Raw genomic sequence first — 14142 nt, 5'->3', positions numbered from 1 at the left:
ATCGGATTTTACCGGAACATATACATACATGCATCGGCACATGTAACTTACCCAGTCTTTATTTGACCTGCCACAAAAAAATGGTAATGAAAACGATTTTCCAGCAAAATTGTGTAGATAGAGGATTTTGCTTTTGTAACAAAATGTTATTGCAGATAGTGGATTTTTCAAAATGAGAATATAATACCATAAAAGCAAAATTTTAAGTTTGGCATTATTGTCATGGCTGAAGGATAAATAAGAGCTCACGTTACCATCAAAAACTCATTTTCATCAAAATTGTAGATAGAGGGTATTGAATATAAGCCCTCGATATCACATGGTGACGCATTCAAAAACAAGAGTATCTCCACCAAACACCCATCATTTATCCAAAAACAATGTAACAGATATAGCACAGATGTAGCTTTAAAATTATAAAATTTTCATTTCAACAATCAACCTACCAAAACCGAAAACTTCAGCAAAACAACATTTCAGCATGCTGCATTTGAATCTATTTTGGTATATTTAAAGGTAAATTATGGTACAAACGAAAAATGTCATACGGCAACCATGGTCAGCACACACAACACAGTAAAGAACCTGGCGATTAATAGCAAATTAGCGAGATATAAACACAACCAACGTTGTGCATATTAAATTTACTCACTTTTTCGTTGTATACTAGCATTAATAATAAAATTTGCAATAAATAACTCAAAAAGGCCATATTTTCTTTTGTTTATTTNTTTTAGCTGGGAAAAATGTTTCCAGCAGAAATTTGCAGCTCTCTTTCACATTTTGCTCCCTCAATTTCCCCTACTTTGCAAGTTTTTTGGGTACGAGAACGCAAAACCAGTAAAAGTTTTCTAAAACTTTAGATAGTTGGGCGTACGAGTACACTCCTATTGATACGGAAAGATATATTTTTGCATTTGATTATATTTTTTTGTTGGAATTACAAACTTATAAAATGATATTAGACCGGAGTTAGATATTTTTTGTGGGAATATAGATACATATCCAAACCTTCAGGTTGTCTAGTTGAATTAGTAGCTAGGTTCTTTTGTCTGTTAAGAGTTTTGGAGTTCATACTAGTATTAAGTAGTTCTGAATTACTAATGCTATTGTAGGTATAGGCAAGCGGAATAAAGAAAGTAAAATAATATTTATTTATATATATATTTATTATGATTTGCATTTCTCGCTAGGTGAAGGGTATAGCGGAAATATGGAGTGCTAGTTTTGTATATTTTTGGTGTGGGTGTTGTGCTTGCCCAACTGAGGGAAAGTAGAGGGGGACATTATGACGGTGCGGAGAGGACAGCCGACTGATCTACATACGGACACCTGTCAGGTAAAGGGGGCGCTGCTAAAAGGAAGGAGTCGCAGCAGCGCCCATGGCTTCGTGGAGCGCACGTAGAAAGGGTGAGACGACTCCTCCTGACCCGGACAGACTCTCCTTTCGATGCTCATCTTTTCTCTTCTACTATTCTTTTGGTTTTTATTGTATTGCATTAGTTTATCAACGCGTTTTCTCACAATCAGGCATGATTAAGTTTTTGTTGTTAATATAGCTAAAGGCAAGGGAGGTAGAAAATACCCCCCCACTGACGAGCTAGCTAGGGCCGGCAAGCATGCGTGCATGCTGCCTCTCCTTGTCCAAGTAAGCAGCTATATTACACATATGAATATTAAAAATGGTGAGGAGTGATATTTTTGCGCGGAAGTTCTTTTGAGTAGGCGGCCTTCGGCCGGTCTTAGGCATTATAAACCTTACTACGCAGAATTCTCCTTTCTGTGTTGTCGGAGAAGAGTGGCAGAACTTCTTTCTGCGTATTCGGCCTTCGGCCGCGCTTAGGGATCATAACCCTTACTACGCAGAATTCTCCTTTCTGTGTTGGTAAAGAACAGTGGCAGAACTTCTTTCTGCGTAGGCGGCCTTCGGCTGCGCTTTGGGATTATAACTAATGTGACCAACCGTACTTCTTTCCGAAGTACAGTACTTCTTTTCGAGCCGTTGTACTTCGTACTTCGCAGTACACACAAATGTACTTCTCTGCAATATTTTGTACTACCATTAAGTTTGGTTTTCTTTAACTGACAAGAAAAATTTTAAAAGGATAGTAATTTCAGTTAAATAAGGTACTTATAGATCAACACATAAATTATGACTCTTTAAACACTTCACTTCTCTAGCTAACAAAATTCATTTAAAAATTTAAACGTGTTTAAGGGTTTACGGGGTGTGATAAGCTCAGCGGCTAGTGTTGCTGACTTTGCACATCGATGATGCGGGTTTGATCTCTGCTGAGGTCTAGCCAAAGAGGTTTGACGAACGGTGATCTCCGAAATAGCACCTCTAACTTCTATCGCTTAAAGCATAAACAGACGGCGGCGTTGATCCGGATCAACTCAGGAATTAACTGCAGTTGAACCGGATTAAGTCCGAGTTAATCCGGATCAATGCTGCCGTCTGTTTAAGCTCTTAGACTCTGTTGCTTTTTCCATTTTTTCTGTAACAAATCGAGGTATGAAACTCATTAACACTGTTGAAACAAATGTTTTTACGCCACAACAATAATAACATAAAAGGTGTTTAATTTTTTTAAAGCAAGATGCCAAAGGAAAGGAGGGAAAACTTTCTGAGCTGCAATTTGCTAAGGGAATACACTTTTATAAAAAAAAAAACTTATTCGGAAAGTAGTGATCGGTGTAGTAGCAAGGAAACACATGATTTTAAGAATACGCCAGTAGTAATGAAAAAAGGATCGTTGAATACACCGTCTGACACATGGCGTCTGGGAATGGAATTGTTGACTTGTGTTTGAAAGTAAACGGGTATCTCTCCGAGCTTTCTCGCTTCTTCACTGCAAGGAGCCTAATCCCCTACCCTACAAAATCCTCTACGACCCTGTTCACCACCTGGACGAAGGAGGTCAGGCTACCGCTGGAAATTCACGTCGATGATACACCAATTCCGACGGTGAATAACCCCAAAATACTCGGAGTAACCTTCGACAGTCTGCTCTCCTTCTCTGCGCACGCAACCGCTACTGTCAACAAAGTACAGAGCCGCAACAAGGTCCTCAAGTCGCTAGCCGGCAGTACTTGGGGCAAAGAAAAAGAAACGTTGCTGGCAACATACAAAGCAATAGGTCGGCCGGTTTTAAATTACGCAGCACCAGTGTGGTCGCCGGGGACTAGTAGGACGTAGTGGATGAAGTTGCAGACTACTCAATACACCGCACTACGGACAGCGACTGGATGCCTTCTGATGTCGCGAGAACACCACCTGCACGACGAGGCGGAAATGCACCCAATAAAGGAGCACAACGCAATGCTCTGCAAACAGTTTCTTGTTGGGAGCCATAGACGTGGTCACCCAAATAGACAACTGCTTGCAGAAGAGCCCTCGCCCAGGCACGTCAGGAGGCATCTCTATGAACTGACGGACGAAGTCCAGAGGTTCATTACACAACATCTGGACCCGTCAGCTTATCGACAAGCCCTGAGCGGCATTCACAGGGAGTCAGTCTCGAGTTATGTAGACTCCAGACCTGTGAATGCCGTTCTAGGCGCGCAACCACCGGAAATCGACGAGACGGAGCTTCTTCTGCCTCGGGAGACTAGAACCATACTAGCCCAACTTCGCTCTGGCTACTGCAGCAGGTTAAACTCATACCTGAACAGTTAGACGCATATGTGCCAAATGAGTGTCCGGCATGCGGAGAGACACCCCATGACTCGAAACATCTCTTCGTGGGCCCGGAAAACCCGCAATCCTAACGCCCTTGTCCCTGTGGAGCGACCCTATTGAGGGTGCACTCTTCTTAGGGCTTCCGTTAGGCTTTCTGCACATTGGTCGTCCAATCATAGTTGCTTCATCGCCACAATCATGATGCAACGATTACATGTCGACTACACTTTCGCACACTCGGTCGTGATATTTCATTTCATTTGGCCTCTAAAAATTCACTTGGAGCAGGTATTTCGCAAAATATGTACAAAAACCTGCAATTTTTAAAATGTGAATGTGGCCGTGCTAGTTTTTAAAAATGATTTTAGTTTTGTAATCAGCCACCAAAGAACCTTTGGATATAAAATGTCATAAAAATCTGAAAATTTTTTAAAAATCCATCCGTCATATTTCATTCGCCATTTAAAAGTTTTAAGAACTCACTTCAGATTCGTAATCAGCAACAACAAAAACCATTGGGTACAAAGTTTAATAAAGCTTGAAAAATCCCAGGGCAATACGGGTACTTTGTTTTTGTCTCTACTTTCTGAAAATGGTTGATTTTTTCATGGGTGCAGCAAAAAGTTAAGTTTTGTCGGACGGTGATATACATGAAATATTCGTATTCATAATACCCTTACAATTCTTTTTAAGAAAAACTAACTCAGCCATGTGCAATTCAGGGAAGTAACTTTACCGTTGTTCCTTTTATGTAGTAATGTCCATATTCATAAAAAATATAATTAATAAGTTTAAAGAGCATTGTAAAGTCACATTTGCATAAGAATTTTCAATTTAGAGTCATTTAAAGTCTTATTTATTTTTTATGAATTTGGGCGTAAGTTTGTATTGAATAAAGTTTAATTTTTAATTAACAAAATTGATTTGTATATATAAATATATGTTGTATATAAAATATATAAATTCATTTGACATATTTTTGAATTTATCGCGAAACGTACTGAATGATGAACTGGAAAGTCATTTCGAGAACGGTTTTAAAACTTAGAAAGATAATAAAATATATATTCGAAATATAAGTAGAGTAATTAATTTTATACAGCTAAAATTTGTAGGAGTTTTTATAAATTACCGAAGAATCTCAAACTTAATTAAAACATAATATTTAGAATGTACTTTACTTGCTCGTTATAGTCCGGGAACGTTCCCGAAATGACGGTACCGTCATTATCGTCTTTTATTTTTTGTGTTATAACGTTTTTGAGATTATGTGCCAGGTGCCGCGACTACTTATCGTGATGTAAAGAATAATATACCATTAATAACTAAATAGCTTTACTAACAGCGTTCTCGAAATGATTCTGAACCTATGTACGCTATACACATTTGCAATTAAAATTGACTTGCCTCTTTTATTCAATTCTTTATTAAGGCAAACAAATATAAGGTAGTCATCTATCAAAACGCACTTTGGAAAGGCATCTAGCCGTATCACCTAATACGTTCAGCGAAAAACTTTTTGAAGATTCATGGTTGTTTTCACGAAATGGGTAATTTTCCTCGGACAACTTTTTAATTAAATTCAAATAGCAAAGTATTCGGTTTATTCAGTGCTATGCAACTATGTATATGTAAGTAATGTTACGAATGTAGTTAGGTACTCGAATTAAATCCACTTCAAGGTATTTTTCGGCCAATCGAATTTCCCTTAATGGATTATGGAATCCGTTACCGAAATGATTTATCGGCTATTTCGGATGAAATAAAATTTAAATAAAAATGCATTTAACTGAACCGATTAAATGTGTCGTTGACTGCCAATTATATTAATCGGGAAATTAGATAAAATTGTAGATTTTGGACAAAATACTCTTTCCAAACGAAACTCTTCACCTCCACGATTTTGACACATACACACAAAAAAACCAATAAAAGTGAATTAAAAAATTGTTCCGCCTGTATAAAATGTTTGCCTCTGAAGTTATTTTCGAAAAATGTGTTGTAACTTGACTCGTTCCTAAATCTACAGCAGGATCGCACCAAAATAGTTTAAACACTCCCAACTTCTTAATTTGCATTTCATCGCCTGGGTAAAAGACTATCGTATGTTAATTTCGGCAGGTTGTGGGAAATCGCGATTGAAGTTTGGAATGCAATTTCTCAAAATCGCGGAGATAGGTTTTCTCCAAAGTCTCGGAAAATGTTACAAGTTCACAAGATTCTTAAATTATTTAATTTTTAATGTTTATTGTTAATTAGTTTTGAGTTTATGAAGGATCTTCTTTAGTAAAATTTTGTCGTAAGCGTCATTTGTCCACAATTTGGCAGCCACTTTGTATGAAATACGACAAAATGTGATCGAAATTTCTACTAAATCAACGATACTTTTTACTCAATATCTCGGAAATTAAAGGAGATATCCAAAAATGGAGAGCAACAGATATTGATTAGTTTAATATGACTGCATCACTTACTAAATTTTTACTAAATTATCGAAAAAATTGTAGTCAATATCTCGGAAACTAAAGGAGATACCTAAAACACCAATCGAAAGACCTTATTTCAAAATATATAACTGCACCTAGAACTAAAAATCCTCAAAATTGCGCTTATCACAATCTTTTCCTCAGGCGACGATTTATAAAGTACACTCTAAAGAAAAAAATTATGATCGAATGTTTTAAAACAAAGCCAAAACTCTCACAATCATATATTTCAATTTTGCTAAACGATGAGTGAATGAAGAGAATAAGTCGCTCACGCGTCTGATGCAAACAGTGTTGTCAACGATTTCGAGTTGCATATTATAAGAAAAAGGGATTTTTTTATTATGTAAATAGTGTGAAAGGTAGAGATTATATTAAAGAATTAACCTTTTAATATAGTTATATATATCGTTGGCTTAGTTCGCAAATGTGCTAAGTCCACTTTTTATGAAAATTGAGATTTTGATGCAGTAAGATAGCACAACTCATCATTACCAAAAAAGAAAGTTACCGTAATGTCGTTCTTACTTGTTGTTATGCAGTGGTACGCAAATGTGCTAAGTCCAAAAAAATCAAGAAAAANGTCGTAAGCGTCATTTGTCCACAATTTGGCAGCCACTTTGTATGAAATACGACAAAATGTGATCGAAATTTCTACTAAATCAACGATACTTTTTACTCAATATCTCGGAAATTAAAGGAGATATCCAAAAATGGAGAGCAACAGATATTGATTAGTTTAATATGACTGCATCACTTACTAAATTTTTACTAAATTATCGAAAAAATTGTAGTCAATATCTCGGAAACTAAAGGAGATACCTAAAACACCAATCGAAAGACCTTATTTCAAAATATATAACTGCACCTAGAACTAAAAATCCTCAAAATTGCGCTTATCACAATCTTTTCCTCAGGCGACGATTTATAAAGTACACTCTAAAGAAAAAAATTATGATCGAATGTTTTAAAACAAAGCCAAAACTCTCACAATCATATATTTCAATTTTGCTAAACGATGAGTGAATGAAGAGAATAAGTCGCTCACGCGTCTGATGCAAACAGTGTTGTCAACGATTTCGAGTTGCATATTATAAGAAAAAGGGATTTTTTTATTATGTAAATAGTGTGAAAGGTAGAGATTATATTAAAGAATTAACCTTTTAATATAGTTATATATATCGTTGGCTTAGTTCGCAAATGTGCTAAGTCCACTTTTTATGAAAATTGAGATTTTGATGCAGTAAGATAGCACAACTCATCATTACCAAAAAAGAAAGTTACCGTAATGTCGTTCTTACTTGTTGTTATGCAGTGGTACGCAAATGTGCTAAGTCCAAAAAAATCAAGAAAAATATATACACAGTGGTAAGTTTTTTTAATTTTTTCGATAGAGCGATACAAATTTCAGAATAATTAGTAACAAGCAGCCCAGGCTTTGGCTTTCATCTACAAATTATTTTTTTATGTTTTAGTTCACTCCATCGTAAAAGCGTGTTTTTAGTTTCTTAAACTAGAATTATAAAGTTATTTTAATTTCAAACACAGAGTTATATCTCATTTCTGGGAAAACATTGGTAAATTGGTTATTTAATTAGGAGATTGTCATGGATTCTGCTGATAAAAATAACAATGGTAATGAGGCTTATGGAATTGAATCGGATGACGGCGTTATAGGATTAGTTCCGTATGGTTTTAACACTGATTCCGATGATTCGTACGAGTTACCCTCGACATCAAAAAGACGAAAAAAGAGAAACCGTGTTGAAAATCCTAATTGGTTTAAGATCAGAAATAAAAAACGTAGAGAAAAAGGTAAATGTTATTTGGGAAAACAAAAAGTCGGTAGCAGCTGGAATTATGAAAAGACGAAAGAACCACGGACATTAAAGGAAAGATGTAGCTGTAAAAAAAATACCGTTATAAAGTGTGCACAAATTACTGATGAGGATAGAAAAAAAATATTTAAAGAATTTTGGCAAATGNAATAGAAATATTGATGTCCCTTCTGATTACATTGGTATATGTAAAACAGCTCGAAAAAAGCCAGAACCGTATGATGTCACTTGTTTGGATTATACGTTTTTTTAAAAATTTTAATACAGTTCAATTTTATAAAACTATAAGACCTGGACGCGGTAAAGGTGATGCCAAAGTTACGGATATTCGGGGCATTAAATACACTCCAAATAGTGAAATATATTTTAAACTTCGATTTTCTGATGCCTGGAAAATTTTACCTCAAAAAATGAATAAAAGTATCGACGCTATGGAGTTTCAAATTTGCAACAACTTTACCTAGAAAGAAGAAAACTAACTGCTAAAAAATACGAAGATTTGCAATTTTTAAAATCAATCTTAACCAAAGACCACCATACGTTTTATGATGATTTACCTCACCAATGATTTGCTCTTTAATTTTTATTTATTTTCTTTTATACATAAATGGTACATCAAATTACAACTTAAAATAGTTATATTTTTAACAGCAATGAAATAAGATTGTTTTAGGTTATTATTCATTTTAAAACAATTAAATATATTTAAAATAAACAACCAAATCTTTTAACAATACAAAATAATGAAAAACAAGTTGATAAAAAATGTGCTAAGTCCACATTAAAAGAACAAAATCATAAGGAGAAAATGTGCTAAGTCCCAAAAGAGCCTATAAGTCTGCAACAGCTTTATTTTGAAATTGGCCGATTATTGGTACTGAAGCAAGACGAACTAAGGAAGAAAACTGCATTTACAGATCAGGAAAATATTAACAACAAAAAAAGTTAGACGGTTTTTTGTCCCTCCTGAAAAATTAAAAAAAATGGACTTAGCACGTTTGCGAACTAAGCCAACGATATATATAGTGGCGCTATACAGGCGCTTAACGAAAAAGTTTGTCATCCGTGCGATTTCTTCATGAAACACCAAACATTGTGCCCTCACTTCCATATTAAACACTTTAACGTGTCTTGCAGCGACTTGATGGCTTGAAAGTTTCGCATCGATTGAGCACGATCGCAGCAAAACCATAATCGTCGGTATCACTGATTCATAGAGTATGCGCATGTATGTGTGAAAGCAGCGCAGTTTTTCTCGTGTGCGTGTTAAAGCAGAAGAGAAAAATTTGGCACGCGTGCCCTTGAAATGGCCACCCTTGTTTTAAAATATCGACTTTTATGAAGTGGCCCCGATGTCAAAAGAAAAGAGTTATATTTGTATAAAAAAGTTTATAAGTAAGGTAAAATTTAAAGCAAAAAATCATGATGTGTAGTTTTAAAATGTTCTAATGTAACAAGAAATACGAAAGGGACCCACAATCAGTCAGATTCTGCAATTCACTACCGAGTGATTGCTGTGGTTTGCTACTGAGCACAACTGAATAACTGAATATTTTCTTCATCTACCTCAAGCAAGCAATTTTTAATACCCTCTTCAACACCATAGTGAAAATATTCTCCAGGGTTTCTTTGGCCAGTACCAATTATTTATTTTATTTTTTTGTTTATAGTCTACAGATTTATTTTCACAGTGGGAGATTTTCGGAATTTAACGGTACTTTATTTTCAGGCACATCACATTTAACAAAACAAGGGATTACGATAATATGTTGTACAATTGTACTTATTTTTAACCGACTTCACAAAAAGGAGAAGGTTATCAATTCGACGGAATATTTTTTTTTATGTACGTTACCGCATAACTTTGGACCACGTCAACCGTTTTCTATCGGAAAGGTAGTGTCTCACAGGCGGTGCCATACTAATTTTGTTTAGATCCGATCACTTGATCATGAAAAAATTAACGGTACTCCAAAATTTTTTATACATATCAGATTGAAGATGGTTGTGTTTTTTGCTTAAAAATTACTTGTTAATAATGGAAGACCCACGCTCCGTTCCGACCAATCAATTGTGTTCGATCCGACACTAATTTCGTATGTCTAACTGGTTTGCGGAGATTGTTGAGCGGCCTTAATTTTTTACAGATATTCACCGTAGATGCGAGAAATCACGGCGACAGTCCTCATACACCTGAGCACAGTTCAGCTCATATGGCTGTAGATAGTATCGAACTAATGAGAAAACAAGGAATGGCAAAAGCTTGTGTAATGGGACATAGTATGGGAGGCAGAACGATGATGCACTTAGCTCTTAAACATGTAGGTATTTTAGATTATCCAAAGCAAATATCAAAACCATTTCTTACATGTCTTTTCTCTTTGTTTCGCAGCCCGAATTAATCGACCGTGCCATAATTGTGGATATATCTCCTATTGCTTTGCCAAGAGACTTCCACACTATGGAAAATATTTTCAAAGCCATGGCAAATGTTGATATACCTGCAAAACATTCCTTGGGACAAGGGCGTAAAATAGCTCAAGAACAAATAAAGGAAGCAGTTGGAGACCAATCAACTGTTGAATTTATATTAATGAATTTAAAAAAGCGGGACAATGGAGAGTATGTATAACACTTACATAAGTTTAATTCTAATTAAGCTTAACTTGGAATAGTCACACCTCAAACAAATTTCGTAATGATCACGCGGAGTCTGGTGGACCCAAGCAAACATACAGAGGTTCTATTTCTTGTATCGACTCAAATCTTGGGCCTTACTTTAGTTTAATACAAAAGTAAATACATATGCCCGTTCAAATCGATTTGTGCAGACCGACTGACGCCACACTGACTTTCCAAATAGCCTGAAATAATTAAATTAAACTCCGCTAATAACATGAAGTGCATTTCTCTCATACGATAATATTAGTTATCGATTACTTGAACGTAAACGGAAGTTCTCATTATAGTTATTTAAAGTAGAAAACCGCTTATCGTCATTCTGCAAAACCGCGTAACTGACATTTGCTGCCAAAAATTGGATTTGATCACACAAGCTCTGGCTCAATCCTTATCCATTCGTCCTGAAATATTCTAGCCAGAAATGCGATTGCTTTATAAAAAAAGAGAACCATTTTGAAATATGAGTGTTTTTACTATCTAGAAATTAATTTATGCAACCTCACATACGCGGTTTTGTACTTTAAGCGACGCTATGTATGTATTCTTAAAAAAAATTAAACCCACAATTAATAAGTAAAACCAGGGTTTGACTTGCTGACTGCAAAATAGCATAAGATATATATTTTTTTGCTTTTTAAAGCAAACACCTCTTGATCATTTTCAATGCATTTGCAATTCCTTAGCTACGACTAACACAAATAAATCAGCAAAAGCAGACAGCAAAAGCGAAAAAGAGAAATGAAACCAGTTGCTTCAGCTTATTTATTTATTTATTTATTTTGTCTACAGAAAATTGTATTCTTACAGAATATTACATTAATTACAAAGGGTTTTAAAAGTTTAAGCATAAAATAGCTCTTATCGAGATTGCATCTATTGCGATCGCACTATGCAATAAAAAGCAGTCGATCGCCTTAAAAAGATTTCCAATTTATTTGCAATGTATTCCGCCAGTAGTGATGATACGTGCGGTAGTAACGCAGAAAAACGATATCCTAATCCACTGAGCTCATAATCCAAGCTGTCTCCCTCATACGTAGCGCGTGATAACAGTAAGGTTACCATCGTGGACGCCAGTAGGGGCGCCAGTAGATGTACCATTAGGGGTACAATGGAAAGTCGAGATACCAGTAAGGGTACCATTAGGGACGCCAGTAAGGGCGCCGTTAGATGTATCATTAGGTGTACAATCGAAACGCGAGATAAATACTATCCGAGACGCCAGTATGGGCACCATAGGATGAACCATTACATATGCTATAGAACGCTTCGTTGGGATGTTGTATTATTGAGGATATCTTGACGTTAGAAGAACAGACCTATACCCGAATTAACAACAGATCGGTCTGTTCTACACCGAAATGCGGGCACGAAAAACACGGTTACATTATATTTGCCTCAAAACTAAAAGCTACAAATACCAATTACCATTATTTATTTAAAACGCTGAGTATCAAAGTAATCGCAATGCTTATTAAAGTCATGGCATAAGCAACGAAAGGCATCATGCATTTCAAAGTTTGTTTTACAAATGCTTAGCGAAATAGGCTTATAATGTCTTGACGGCCTTAAGGCAATACAAAAGTTGATCTCATTCAGTAAAAAGGGACTACTAACTAGCCCCTTTAAAAAATTTATTATGAATAAAAACCACGAATATGAATAAAACAATACGGCTGTGAAGCGTTGGCAGATTTATAAGCTTCAAACGGTTTTTGTAAGGTGGAAGATTCTTGGACGTGTCCCAAGATAGTTTTTTTAGTGCAAATAATAGAAACTGTTTTTGCACAGATTCTAGTCTGTCACAATGAGTTTGATATCTAGGGCTCCATACAACTGACGCATATTCTAAAATTGGCCGCATACGTCAAGCTGTGAGGTTGTACTTTATTGTGCTCTGATTTGTTGCTTTCTATTTGCTAAGTTTATTGTGCTAATTCTGAGTTAAAGTAGTGATAAAAAGTGCTTATGAGCATCTTAGTGTGAAATAATTGAAGCTAAGTGAAAGTTATTGTGTTTTATATTAAACTAAATTTAATTAAATTTCACTAGCATACATTCTAATATTGCAGAGTCATTTGTTGCTATCATTGTTGTTGCATCCTTTGTAGTTAACTGAATTCATTTTGTTTTTGCACATTTGTTCTACTCTTTTTGTTTACTTCTTCTAGTAATTCTTGTCACAGCTGTTTGCGTTGCGTTTATTAAGTGTCATAATTACAGTGATACTCAGACTGTTCGTTACATTTATTTAAAGCTATTTACATAAGCTCCTTAATTGTTATAATTTATTTTGTTTGTCTTTTTATTAACGAGTGTTATTACATAAATCTTTCAATATGAAGTGCGATCTTGATACTTGCCAAATTAAAAGCGATTCTCAACGCTACTTATCGTGCTGGCTGTGTGATGGTATTTACCATCTGAAATGTTCTGGTTTGACGGGAAGAATTCTGGACGCTATTAATGATGGCAAGGGCTTTCGCTGGTCTTGCGTAAAGTGCAGGTCAACCGAAGTTGATCTTTTCAAGCTATTTAGGCAAACCAGAAATGGTTTTACAGAAATAGGAAGGGAATTGTCGGTACTGACAGAAAAATTTAAGCATTATGAAAATGTGTTTAAATCATTCAAATGCTTAGATACCTTGCAATCTGTTAAGGCTATCCGTGTGTCTAAACGTAAGCGTCTTCATAGTCCATCTAAGGAAATTATTGCCATTGCACGTCAGAATAATCTTCCGACTGACTTAATTAATCTAACTTCTCCATGTCCTCCAGCAGCAGAATCCTCAGCCTCAAAAGAGCGTGTAACGAAATCTGCTTCGGATAATAACGAGCCTGAAGTATCTTCCCCTTCCCCCTTTGAAGTGGTGGCATCATCTTCAAAGCCTCCACCGCCTTCCCTATCCTCAACTACTAACGCAGTAACTCAACCCCTTCCGCCGGTACTCCAGTCTGATACAAGGAAACTAGTTGTGGTTCCGCCCAAGAAGTCAATCTTTGTCTCTAGATTTTCGAGAGACACTACCGAAGACGATATAAAGCCTTATATCTCATCAAAAATTACAACTGTCGACTTAAGCATCAGAAAATTTAATTTTAAATACGAAAGAAACATTGCTTCATTTAAAATTGACGTAAATTTAGATAATTTTAGTGCGCTGCTTAGTAGTTCTTTTTGGCCCCCCGGAGCTTTCGTTCGTGAATTCGAATATAGGCCCAAAAAAGGAAATAACTTAGCTAATATTCCCCGTCATAACACTGAATCAAAAAACTAATTATTAAATCTGCTTTAAGTATTTATTACCAAAATGTAAGAGGCTTAAATACTAAATTAACGAACTTATACCTTAAAGGCCTTGAATGTAAGTAATTATAATATTCTTTCTTTTACTGAAACTTGGTTGAAACCTCATATTTTCAATTCAGAGATTCTTCCAAATAATTATCATAT

General features: G+C 35.6%; 1 protein-coding gene across 1 annotated transcript in view; it reads left to right on the top strand.

Annotated features, from left to right (window-relative positions):
* The window catches only part of LOC108362593 (protein ABHD11-like), a 44993-nt gene extending 34092 nt beyond the window's left edge, over nucleotides 1-10901 (top strand). The window contains exons 2-3 of the mRNA XM_017615634.1: nucleotides 10154-10327; nucleotides 10399-10901. Of these exons, the coding sequence (XP_017471123.1) occupies nucleotides 10154-10327; nucleotides 10399-10638 (414 nt within the window). The 3' untranslated portion in view covers nucleotides 10639-10901. The remainder of the gene's footprint in view (nucleotides 1-10153; nucleotides 10328-10398) is intronic.
* Nucleotides 10902-14142: the final 3241 nt, after the last annotated feature.

Source organism: Rhagoletis zephyria, unplaced genomic scaffold (genome assembly GCF_001687245.7).
Source record: "Rhagoletis zephyria isolate East Lansing unplaced genomic scaffold, Rhagoletis_zephyria_1.1 Rzeph_scaffold_01046, whole genome shotgun sequence".
NCBI classification, from domain to species: Eukaryota; Metazoa; Arthropoda; class Insecta; order Diptera; family Tephritidae; genus Rhagoletis; species Rhagoletis zephyria.
The sequence above is the reverse complement of the archived record's forward strand: the minus strand, read 5'-3'. Positions and strand labels throughout refer to the sequence as shown.